Consider the following 12975-nt stretch of genomic DNA (forward strand, 5'->3'; position numbering starts at 1 on the left):
ACCTCACTGAAGGTACCCATCAAGGCCAACTCCAAGGTGGTGGGCAAAGAAGCAGCCTGGCCTACTGTCCCCAGAACTGCCCTTCCTGTTTCCTCTTTTTCACAAATCCCTATTGGTCCCACAAAACTCTACTCAACCAAGGCAACCTGCCCCAACTCTCCCAGATATGGCTGGAGCAGGCTTTACCAGAGGCCACCCCCAGGAGATGCTAAACAGAACGCGGGTTCACAAGGTGAAAATGTCAGGCTGGGGTAAGACTTACAACACAGAGAACTGGAGTGATGATAGCCCAGCTGTACTTCATCCAGGGCCCAGGCCGATAGCCAATCATGTCCTCAATACCGTCATAGAAGTTTTCACCGCCTACAAGAGATAGCAGTTGGCCCCTGGTGACTCAGTGGCCAAAGCCAGAATAGCCCTAGGGAACAATGCAGTCCCCTGGGTGGCTCTAACTACCAGCACTGTGTCTCCTCCACAAGCATGGCCGTGTGACGTTCAAATGCAACTGGATACCTGCATTTTGCTGGAAGTCTTAGACAAAGCCTACATCTTAGTGTGGCCAGCCTCAGCTCCCTAAGAGGTCAAAATGCAACATTTCTGGATCAAATAGTAGGTTGCCATAGGCTCTGGTATGACAGTGCCTTCAGTGGGATTATCTGTGATAAGCGCAAGGAGCCTCCCGGAGTGAGTATTCCAGACAAGGGAAGTTTTCCCACTAAATTCTCTGCCCAAATGAACAGCATGAAAAAAGATATGCAAACATGTATACTCACCATATATCCAGGCAATAACAAAACATTCAAAGAATGCAACCCACAAAAGGCATACACCACTAGCTGCATAGTAGTCAAAGAGTTGAAACACATACATGCCACCCTGTGAAGAAAAAAAAAAAAAATCAAAGATGAACTTGGTTTTTATATGGTCTCCAATTCCCTTCATATACAAAGAGCTATGGCAAATCAACACAACATTTTTTTTTTTAAATTCTGAAGAAAAATAGGCAAAAGGTAGGATGACCAAATACAGGTATTAAAAAAAGGGGGGGAGGGGATATTTCAGGGCCAAGGGTGGTGGTGGCTCATAGTACTTAAAGCAAATACTCTAGAGGCCAAGACAGGTGAACTGCTGAGAGTTCAAGGCCAGTTAGGGCTATATCACAAATTCAGCTTCATATCTGACAAAACACGGGGTTGGAGGAAAGAACAACACACCTTAGCAATGCAAAAGGTCACAGAAGTCAACACACACAGGAGGTCTTAATAAACAAGTGTGGTCAAGTTCCAGGAGCCTTGCTTGGTGACTGGGTGTTATCTGACCTTAGAGGGGTGCTCTTGCGAGCACGCCCCTAAAAGTTTCTCCTTCTGGTAAAGAAAAGTGGTGAAGGACCAAAAAGGGTTTGGGGTAATGACTGGCAACCTTCTCGAGACCTCAAGCAGGTCAGTGTATTGGGGACAGGAGAGCAGGCTCTGGGGGATACCAGACCCATCTACTCTTATCTGTCCTCTCTCCAGCCACTGAAACCTCTGGTCTTAACCTTTCTATTCCTACTATTTCTATTTCTACTCCTGGCTTCTCTTCCTCCTATTTAAGGTATGGTCCCTGCCCTGTTGGAACAGCATACATTCTCCTCATCAGATGCCCACACAGGTGGTAGAGCACTTGCCAAGCAAGTGACAGAGCCTTTGTTTGACCACAATATCTAAAAAAAAAAAAAGGTGGGGGAAGCTTCATGGTCATTTGAGATCAGGACAGATTGGGGCCAAGCTACAGGGGGTGTGGAAAGGGAACCCCACACACACACATACTCAGGCCCCTCTCCCAGCTGCTGCCTCCTGTGGCCTTGAGAAATCCAAAAGTAGAGAGGGAAATCCCTCCCACCATCCAGAGTGACAGTCACCTACCTCTGTCACCATCGTCAGCCCCAGCAGGTAGCTGATGCAACACACGATGGCGATGAAGATTTCCCGACGATAACCCTTCCTTAGGAAGGACGGGTAAAGATCAACCAAGGATGTGATCTGTCCTTCGACTTCAACAAACTGAGGGGCAAAAGAGAGAGTGGGAGACCAGGTGTGGGGGAGGAGCTCAGAAGAAGGGCTGGGCATGTCTGACAAAAGATAGGAGAAGAAGCCCTGTCCTGTGTCCTGGGCTACATCTCATGAGACCCACCTGAAGTCCGTGTAGCCAGACCCTGGGCCATGTAGGTAGCTACCATGGTCTGTGGTCCAAGCAACTCAAGAAGTATGGCCGTGCTCAGGTCATTCCCACCCTCATCACTGGAGACTCATGGGAGAGCACCTGTTTCTCTAGGATGCCAGGGCCAGCTCTCTGCCCTGATAAACTTGAGGGTGAGTGTGTGGCCATGGCAGCCTTGGTCAAGGCTGGTGCCACACCCATGGAAGTAATGACTGCCTAACTTGGCCCTTCACAGGGCTGCTCAGCCAGAACACGATAAACAGGTCAACTGTGCTTTGTCCCTACACACCTTGCCTTTTAACAGCAGCATAAAACTACACCCTCTGGACACATCACACTTTACCTAACGAATGACACCGGCAACAACATTCCCTGCTATCAGTCTTTGGGCGGGAAATACGTATGTCTGTCTTGGAAGTATTTGGGGGTTTGAGAGCCACAGAAGTGCTTAAACTAAAGGAGCCTGAACTATGCTGCTCTGAATCGTTAAAACATTGAGATGCTAAAGGCTGGAGGTATAAACACCTGGCAGAATGCTCACCTAGCATGCAAAGGCCCTGGGTTTGGTTCACTGCATAAACCAGGAGGAGCAGCACACCCCTGTAACCCCAGCACTCAGGAGGTAGAGGCCAGCCTGGTCTACATGAAATGCCATCTTGAAATAAAAAGACAAAAAAGGTTTGGGGACAGAAGTCTCCCCAGTCCCTGAATTCCTTTGAGAAAGATCCAACCTTGGAGGCCTTTAGGGGGTGGTGAGGGAAAATGCAACGATGGACAGGATCGGAGAGAAAATCCCTTCCATGTTCCCAAGGGGACAGCACTCTCCAGCTAGGATTCGGGGACAAGATGACCCATAAGAGGCTCTTATGCAGAGCTCTGAGAGAGGGGGTTGGAGTTTTTGCCCAAATGGGGATTTGAACCTGAAAAGCAACTGAGTTGTGGTGTAACTCGAAGCCCCAGTGCTGAGCTACAAAAATGGGAATTAAGATGAAAGGGTGTGACTCAGAGCCGAGATAGACCCCTCAGCCTCAGTTTCTCTGGCTGCAGAAAGGTCACAGTGACCCCCAGGCTGGAACAATTCAGGGACAGAATCTACTGTATAAATCTGGGTGCGGTGGGCTGGGAAAGAACGTGGACAAAGCCCTGGATCCCATCTCCAGCACTACAAATAAAGAAAGCTGTTGTGCTGGTGCAGGGCCTGAGGCACAGCCTCACTCTTGGAGGATGGAATAGTTCCAGGGGAAAAGCCTGACATTAGACATGCTCCTTGTCAGTGCGCTGCGCATGGGAAAAATGGCCATGCGACACCTGGCACTTGGTGTCTGTCCTCTCACACAGAAGGACTCTCTGTACCTCCATGTGGGGACAGCTTCTGCAAAGCCCTCCTATTCCTCCAAGAACATCCCCAGGCCAGCTTTCACAGCCCCTCACTGAGCCCTGTTCCCCCAACACACACACAAGAAACCACTCATGGCCACCTCAGGCTGGGAAGGTTAAGAGCCTACATGGCCTCTTTGGAGCCATGGTGATGTCACGCTTAGCCACTTATTAACTTGTGTTTTTGTTTTCTTCTTCCCCTCTGAGCCTGGAAGATGTTCTAAAAGCCACTAAAAGGCACTGCATGGGGTCTGCTCCCAGGGCCAAGCTCTCGGAACAGGAATCATTAACAGAATCTTGCTTGTTTACAACAATGTCTGCCCATCACCAATTGCACAAGGATTTGTTTTTCTGGCTCCGAAAAGTTTTCCCTGTCTTCTCCGTTAATCTGACCTCCTTGGCTGACAAGTCTGGCACTGTGTTCTTGACCTTGCTAGCTGCCTCCTCTCTCTGGACTCATTCTGGTTTGGGGTCCCCAGGGACCAATCCTGACAGGGCCGTTGAAGGCTGTACCCTTAGGAAGGCTGATGAGATCTCACAGCCTATTTCAATTTGATGGACTTTTTCTGAAGCAGCTGGATCCCAAACCCAGGCCACACAGGAGTCTCTCCTGCCTTCCCACTTTCTCTAGCTGTCCTGAGCCCAGGACCACTAACCCCATACACATCACATTCTAACTCCTGTAGTCTCAAAAATACCCAACAAAAAGACACCCCCTTCTGGGAAAGAGACCTACAAGCTCCCGTGAACATCATAGGTACCTGAATTCTCTATACCTGGCACTGAGCCTCGTGCTTCACAAACTATACCCGTTAACTGAGGCTCAGAGGGAAGATGGGCGATGTGGCCATTGTCACACACAACAACGCTACCTCTCCTGAGCTAGATGCAGGCTGGCTGTCACCAACACTCTCTGTCTCCTATGGAGCCCTAGCAGGGGTCTGGGGGGCAAGATGTGAGATTCAGAAGCACAGGAAAAAGGCTGGGGGGCATGGCTCAAGGGTAGAGTACCTATGAAACCCTGGGTTCCACCGAAAAAAATAAAAATACAGGTAAGGCAGATGTTACAGCAGCCAGAGGATGGAGGACAGGCTGGTCTAAACCAGGAGCAGTATGCCAAATGTGGTTCAGATTTTCTGGACATACTTGGGACTGTGGTGGCCTCGACAATAATTGACGCATGCGCTGCATTACCATATCCCCAGCCATCCTCATCTCCTTGCTGGGGTAACAGCCTTGAGCACTGGAGTGGAGGGTCTCCTCCCATTGAGCTGAGGCCTTTCTCAACCCGGGGCCCTGGAGGAACCAGGTTGAAGCCCCTGAGGTGGGAGTTGGAGGAGGAAGGGCCTGAACACACTTCAGCTTCTCTAAGGATGGCTTCTCACAGCGAGGCTGCCCCTCTGAGCACCACAGCTCCACATATTCATACCTGGCTGTCCAGTCCGAGCAAGAGGAGCATAATAAAAAACAGAATGGACCAAAAGGTGGGCAGCGGCATCATGGTCACAGCTTTTGGATAGGCAATGAAGGCCAAGCCAGGACCTAAGGGAGAGAAACGGGGAGGGGACACAGGAGGACACAGGTCAGCACCATGCTACTCAGAACCTTGGGCCTCACAGACCACTCATGTCTGAGTGGGAAGGAGGGTCACCTAAGCCCAAACTGCAGGAGGAGCCAGGGAAAGAGACCAGTGGGGCTCGGGTGGGGCCCCATGTAAGCATTTGTCTCCTATTCAGCACATGGCTTCCTCTCAAATGAATCTAAACCCGTATAGACACAGGATCCTAGGAGCAGGGAGTGGGACTGAGCCTGGGGCTCAGGCAGCTAGAGATCTGGGAAAAGGAGGACCCACCCCCCCACACCAAAGCCGCACACTGACACTGGCTGGAAGGAAAGCTGTGGTTATCTGATTTGTGAAACCCTTCTTTGCAATGAACCGTTTCTATTTTTGAGTTAATGGCTAAAACACTGCTTGACTGGAAAGGAGAAAAAAAAAAGGGGGATTCAGAAGCATGTCCAGCAGAGCCACATGGCTCTTCAAAAGGGCATACCCATGCGGCCTCTGTCCCCCACAGGTACCCAAGTTCACACAAGGCAAGGTAAAACCAGCCAGGCCTGGCACTGAAGGGAAGCAACATGGGGCAGGACAGGTTCCCAGGCCCAGGAGACTAGCCATATCTCAGTCCTCACCCACCACGTCCTCTCTCTATTTTTTTTTGGGGGGGGGATCAGTTTCCCCTACCTGAAATATGAGGGTCAGGTGGCCCCAGGATCCTTATGTTCAGATTATCAGAGGGGGATACCACTGCCCAGAAAAGGGAAGTGGGATCTTATTAACAGGGAGCTCTGGCCAGACCCAGAGGCAGAGGCGGACAAGAGCTCTGTCCGCTCTGAGCACATCTCAGGAGTCGTTTGAACGTTAACGTGTCCTGCTTGCAAACATCCCGCCCCCAGCAAGTGCCTGAGGGAGATTTGCTAGCTGGTACTTGAGGGCTGACAAACTAAAGTGAAACCAACTGCCAGGAACAAAACAAACCAATCAAGAAGAAATACAGGCTGGACGGCAGTAGCTTTGGACAATGTTTTACACTTTAAAGCAAACATCAAAACTGAATGAGTGACTTAAGAAGGCAGGGGGGGTGGTGGTGAGGAAGGAATCCAAAAAAACCAATTTTGCAAAACACCTGGAACTAGAATCCTCTCAGTAAAGCATCAACAACCTCAAGCGTGGCAGGAGAGGGCGAGTCTCACATGCCATCTGCTCAGCCCGAAAAACAACAACAACTTGGAGCAGCTGCTGGGCGGTACGTAGAAGGTGGTACTAGAAGATTCTGTGAGAAGAAGGGGTGTGGCTGCTCACCAAGCCGAAAAGCTGCTTGAATGAGCAAGACTAAGGGGAGAGGGCCGGGTGCAGAACACACACTTCCCACCCAGGATATCCTGAAGCACATCTGGAATCAAGTGAAGAACTGAAAGCATTCTGAACCCCCGAAAGTCCAAAGCTCTGGCCCTGCTTTGTCCACCCCAAGAATGAAGAATCAGGACTAGCCAGCTACAAGACAGAGGTAAAAATGTGGTGTTTTCCTAACACCTCTGCACCAGGTGCTACGAACAGACTCGATTCACTTGTTTTTACCCTTCACTTTAGATTTTCTCAAGCCACCCTCCGGAGAGGGGCCGAGGGCCCTTCTCTCTAAAGCCACAGTGAACTCGAGAGGGTAGAAGCCGAGATGCTTAGGCCACTCTTATGCCGGCCAGCTCAATGTGCCAAGTCTTGGTTTCCCTTGGCTACGCAATACCCTCATTCAAATGCACTTTTCTTTGTTATGGTGCTTGCCAAAATCTTTTGAAGTCACTGTCTCTCCTGCTGTGCTGGCTGTTCACACATTGCTGTGGGAAAGGAGTGATGAGGACGAGGTCTTTGAAGTGGGCAGAAGAAGAAAAACAAAATAACAAACAAAAACAACTCAGGCTGACCACTTGTACGATGGGAAATGTCCTTTGTGCACAAAGATTTCTTTGATGGGTCCTCATCTTTCTCCCCTACCAAGTCTCCTCTGTGCCCTTGGTGACACCCAGTTACAGGTTTGGAATCACTTTGCACGTGCAAGCGGGAGGAGTGCCATTTGCAGAGGAGCAAAATTTCTACGAAACCTTGCTATACAACACAGGAGGCTGTGACAGGTGTTCCTGTGCCCTCAGTCCCTGCTCTGCCTCTGGAGACTCTGAGGGTTGGCAAACAGTTCTTCAGAGTGCCCAACTGGGACAGAGCAAAATAGATATGTGTGCATGGTGTGGCGTTCACACTGGGGAAGGGTCTGAATTAGGGTCTGGCAGCAGACAGAGGATAAGGGGCCCCTGGGGTCAGAGGAACCAGCGAGAAGGGAAATGGCTATGTTGGATGGTTCACCAGACATGCAGTGGGTAGAGATTCAGCATCCTGATTCACTGCCTGCGACGCTAGCCTATCCCAATCCACTCAGGCAAAGCCCATGATTTGGGGACCCTGATCTCATCTGAGACATAAACATCTATCTAGACAATCTAGATACATGGTGTCAGGGGCTCCTCTAACTTTCCAACACCAGGACTCAGGACTGGGGAACTGGGACATGACCTTAAGTTTCAAACATAAGAAAGTCAAGGGCAGAGAATGACAAGGATTTGGAGTACCTTTCCTGGTCTGCAAAAAACCCCTAGAATAATAATGCGCAGTCTGCACCCATCCCCATGACCTGGAGGGAACCCCAGCCCAGGGCCCTTGGCAGGCTGTGGAAGGCCCCAGAGGGACTGTGAGTAATTAGGTTAGGTTAGATAACACCTGACCACCCTCCAAGAGGACTGAGTGGGGAGGTGGCCCCTGGGGATCTCCACCCCAAAACCGCACTCACTACAGGGCTAAGTTGAGGGCCTAAGCCAACTCCTCAAACCCAGACCCCTGAAATCCTGTGACGAGTTGGTAGGATTCTAGTCCATGTTCCAGAACCATCTCTGGAGCTCTGGGTCCCATGTTGCTAAGGAAAGACCCACTCTGTGCAAAGCCCCAGATCCTAAGACTGACCATCCATTCTGTGAATGTAGGCATCTTGAGTAGCAACATGGGACCAACAGGCCCTCCCATCCCCAAAGGGTGACAGTGTCTTCATATCCTACTCCCAAATCGGTTCCGTCATGGCCTCTGGGTGGTGTTCCTCCCATGCCCTCTCACTCCTGGTGACCGTGGTGGAGGCTGGGAAGGGTGAGGCTTGGTAAATGGATATAGGAAGGACTGATGAGCAGATCGGCTTGGCAGTGGAGCTAGCCAGGAGCCAAGTACAAACCACAGAAACGAAAGCTGAGATGCCAGCAGCTCTGGTGTGCTAGCCATGGCTGACCTGGGCCTCAAGGAAAGCAACTTCCATGGTTAAAGCCAGCGGTTGCTGGGGAAGTATTGGGGCTGGAAAACCACAACTACAACAGCCACCAAGTCCCACCCCAACCGCCCTTGTTCCTCCCACCTTCAGTGGGCCAGGATGCACTGAAGACCTTTAAATGTAGCCTTTGTACTCAGGTATGGGGTCACATCTTGTGGGGGAGAGGGGATGTCTATGTAAAAGCCAGGCTCCCTCCATCCCCCTGGGGTCTGGCTCCATGCCTGCAGTACTCATCTTACACACTAGGTGGCAGTGCCCACCACCACTGCCACCAACACCACCGTACCTGACTCAGCCACATCAGCAATGTCCACCCCTTGCTCTTGTGCCATGAAGCCCAGGATGGAAAAAATTGCGAAGCCAGACACAAAACTGGTACCACTGTTCAGGCATCCCAGCAGCAAACAGTCCCTAAGTTACACACACGTCAGGGGGTAAGTTAATCACAACACAAGGAAGCCACGCTCCCTACTTCTCTTTTTTTTTTTTTTCTTTAATCATCATTTCTAATGTTCACCGGGCCCGCCAGCGCGACACTTGCCTGTACGAGTTATACTTGTACTTGTTATAGCTTCCCAGTGAGGTCATGGCCCCCAGGCAGATGGCATAGGAAAAGAAAATCTGGGTTCCAGCGTCAATCCACACCTGAGGATGGAAGGGTGGGAACAGTGTTAAGGTTGGCAGCCTGAGGTGAGCAGGGGGCCTGGCAATGTGAGGGTTTTTAACCAACCATGACACCCTCTACATGGGATCCACAGTTGATGAGCTGCAAGAAACCCCAGAAGGCAGAGTCAGTCGCCTCCTCTTCCCAAGTCAGTTAAGACTTCTAATGCTGGAGTGACCAGCACTACTCCTGGAATCTTGGTTTTTATGTCTACAGAATGGGGGCCCTAGCCTGTCCCTCAGAACGACTTTCAACACTTAGTCAAGAATGGTCTTTACTCTGAGTCTCGGGTCATGGTGTGGCCGGAGCAGGAGCCCCTGCCTTAAGCCAGTGCTGTACCTTGAGGCAGGCTCTAAAGCTCAGAAAGTCCATGAGCCACTATTGGTCCAGTAAAGAAGTACCAGGAGCTGATGCTCAGCTACACACAGGCATCAAAGAGCCACAGGAAATGTTGCCACCTGTGCCCTGCGCACCACCTGCTTATACAGGGCCTTGAGATCAGCACCCAAGCCTGCTGTACCTGCGGGTCCTCGAGGCGGCTGATATCAGGATACAGGTAGAATTTGATGCCTTCAGCTGCGCCCGGCAGGGTCAGTCCACGGACCAGCAGCACCAGAAGCATGGCGAACGGGAAAGTGGCAGTGAAGTAGACAACCTGCGGGGGCAAGAAGGAGTCAGGTGGGCTCGTGAGCACCCTTGCCACGGTGAAGGGCAGGTATCCTCTTCTTTCAAAGGCAGGAGGTTGCACTGGGACCATGGAGACACGCTGGTCTCACCCACTGCGAGACCTGATCTTCAGCGGGCTTCCGCCACCTTACCTAAATGACATAACGGTCTGTCTTGCAGATGGAAACCAGTAAATCCTGTGGGTAATCTACGTAGATCATCTAAGCTCAGAATTTTAAAAAGCAGGAAAGATGGAAAACAAATCCACCCTTTCACAGGAGAGAAAATACAGACTGAATCGACTAACTGTCAGGGGTGCATGCACCAGCCCATGTGGCATGGGCTGTCACATGGCACTCAGCACATGGTGATGGGCTGGCATTACAACTGTCAGTACATCACTGGTGTGAAGAATCAGAGAGAGGGCCGGACAGACGACTCAGTGCTCGAGAGTGCCGCCTTTGCCTTTGTCTCTGCAGAGGACCCAAGATCAATTCCCAGCACCCACATGGCAGCTCAGGACCCTTTGAAATCCCAGTTCCAAAGGATCTGACACCCTCTTCTGGTCATCTTGGGCACCAGGCACCACAGACACAGACACACAGGCAAAATACCCATACATGTTAAAAAACAGACAGACAGGCGGAACCAGGTGTGGGCACACATGTGTAATCCCAGCACTCAGGAGTCTGAGGTAGGTGTGTCCAAGGCCTGTCTGGGGATGCACAGTGAGAAAAGGGGTTAGCTCCAGCTCTGGGCCTTCTCCTGCTGAGAGATCCAGGATATGTTGGCTACCCCCTGTGTGCCTTGGTTTCTTCTCATATGAAATGAGGACAAGAATCACAGCAGCCCTTGTCAAGAGATGGGGGAGGATTCACACAGTCAGACGACAGCAAATGGTAGCCAAGACAGCATAATTGACAGGGACTTGAGAGGAGGTGGGCTGAACTTCTCTAAGGATGGCCAAAATGGGAAAGGCCCAGCACTTTCCCAGCTTACAGGAGACCTAAGGGCTCACATTGTATGCCCCAACAGGCCAGGGTCGGGATGAGGACATACCACTTTACAGCCGCTGGTCTTTACAAGTGGGTAGAAGGCCTGAAGGAGGCCATCACTTCCTGGGAAGTCAAGTTCCCTTGGAGAGGAACTCAAGCACAGTACCTGGCAGCTAGCGGTCACTATTTCTTTCTCTAGACTTGGTTTCCCCACCTTAAGGTGCGAGCCTTGAAACTGGATAGGTTTTAGGTCCCCAGCTCTGAGGCTACAGGGAAAGGAGGTGAGTTGTCCCAGAGGGTCAGCTAGATTTCATCGCTCATCTGTCCTACCTCCCAGTTGACAACTATGGTTGCCACTTCTAGGGGGAACTCTGAACTCATCCTCTACCAAGGTCTGCAGGGAGTGTTTGGAAATTCTTTAACAAACCCCAGACGGTGGTGGCATTCTACAAGGCTAAAGAAAGGCCGCCTCCACCCTGCCACCCCTCCCTGGATGCCTTTCTTCCTCCAGGCCTCGATGTCCCCAGCCACCCTTGTTTCTTTTCCCTTGATGGACAGACGGACACCGGGACAAAGGCCAGTCAGGAAGCCACTGCAAGGGTAAAGGAAAGAAAATCCTCCTGTCCCCTCCCTTCCTGTGGCTAGGCAGACAGGCGCCCCTGGCCAGGTCCCCTCTCTGAGGCCCTGAAAGGCCACACCCGAGCTGGTAAACAATGGCCACAGACAGGAGCCACAGACAGGAGCCCCACGGTTCCCTGGAGAGTTACTATGCTTCAAAGCAAGTGGATTGCAGCCAGAAGCATTGGTGGGCTCACTGGAGTGGGGGTGGGGCTCCCTGGTTGGCCTCCTTAGTAAGCCTACTATGTGCCCAGCCTGGTGCTATGAACACGTAATACTCATCATACCTTGATGAGCCATTACAACCTGCCCCGTCCTTGACAGCAAACTGGCCACACTGGCCATTGTCACCTGTCTGGTGTACCTGGTTAGTAGGAAGTGTCAGAGGTGGGGATCTGATCTAGGCCAAGTACTTTTGGGGTTCCTGTATCTTCAGGAGTGTTATTGCTGTTGCTAGCCCCCGTCATGTTGCCCCAGCCAGCTCCATAAAAAGCCACCCTTGTTTTGTAGCCTCTGCTATTCCGTGGATGAGCCTGAGAGTCATTCTCTCAACTTTTCCATGCCTGTCCCTCGGGATCCTCCAGGGAGAGGCTGGTGCCAGGCGCCACCTTGGGCCCCTGACAGTGGCCCAGTAGGCCTTGCTGTGGGACGTGGTATTTTTCCACTCCTGTTGCTGATCCTCTAGAACTCCTCTGAGCTCAGGGCCAGAGGCCTTGTGGAAAATGGAGGCCTAAGGGGCACCTTAGTCCTGGAGGTTGGTGGGCAACAAGGAGGAGCTAGCTGCCAGTCTCCTGCCTCTCAGCTTTATTTGGGAGTGGATGGCCTGAACAGCAAGGATCATTCAGTCACTCACTTTACATCAGAGGAAACTGAGGCTGAGCAGCTAAGAGGAATTTGTAAAGTCATTCCATTTATAAGGAACAGAAATGAGTCCAAACCCAGGCCTAGCCCTGTATGCTCCGTTCTGCTTTGTTTCTGACAAAACAGGCTGCCCTAGAGTGTGACCACAGGCCCAGCCACACAAGCCCAGGCCCTTCCTGGTGAGCACTGGAAGTCTGTTTGCTTGTGAGATCAAGCAGGATCACTCCTGATTCTGTCTCACTGCACCTGCAGGCCAGCACAGGAATGAGGCTGAAAGGTGGGAGAAGGGAGTTGCTTGAGTTCAAATCCCAGTTTGGCCATCAATGAGCTGTATAGCATCGGGAAAGTTAATTAAGTTCTCTGAACCGCAGTTTCAATTGTACAGGATTGGTGAACTTCAGGAAGATTCAATGAGCTGCCACCCTGCACTGAGATGCCACCTGGCTTGCTGAATGAGTGAAACTGACATTGGTTCTGGGACCCATTTCAGACCCTTGGAGAGTTGGAAAGGCCAGGAAAGAAAAGCCAAGCACCTGAGCTTGGGTCCTCCATCCATCACCCTCCCGTCTCCTGGACTAAGTTAGCCATGGAAACAAGCTTGGCCAAGATGAGGGCTCAGCCCCCATGGCTGGAAGCCTGGTCTGCAGCCAGGGCTGGAAGCTGAAGCCAGCCAGCGGGTGGG

General features: G+C 51.4%; 1 protein-coding gene across 1 annotated transcript in view; it reads right to left on the bottom strand.

Annotated features, from left to right (window-relative positions):
- Slc6a6 (solute carrier family 6 member 6) overlaps window positions 1-12975 on the bottom strand; it is a 73041-nt gene that overhangs the window by 8543 nt on the left and 51523 nt on the right. The window contains exons 7-13 of the mRNA XM_055628421.1: window positions 9674-9808; window positions 9031-9134; window positions 8776-8900; window positions 5006-5118; window positions 1905-2042; window positions 774-876; window positions 263-363 (exon numbers count right to left, since the gene is read on the bottom strand). Of these exons, the coding sequence (XP_055484396.1) occupies window positions 263-363; window positions 774-876; window positions 1905-2042; window positions 5006-5118; window positions 8776-8900; window positions 9031-9134; window positions 9674-9808 (819 nt within the window). The remainder of the gene's footprint in view (window positions 1-262; window positions 364-773; window positions 877-1904; window positions 2043-5005; window positions 5119-8775; window positions 8901-9030; window positions 9135-9673; window positions 9809-12975) is intronic.

Source organism: Psammomys obesus, unplaced genomic scaffold, assembly GCF_907164565.1.
Source record: "Psammomys obesus unplaced genomic scaffold, mPsaObe1.curated_primary_1811, whole genome shotgun sequence".
NCBI classification, from domain to species: domain Eukaryota; kingdom Metazoa; phylum Chordata; class Mammalia; order Rodentia; family Muridae; genus Psammomys; species Psammomys obesus.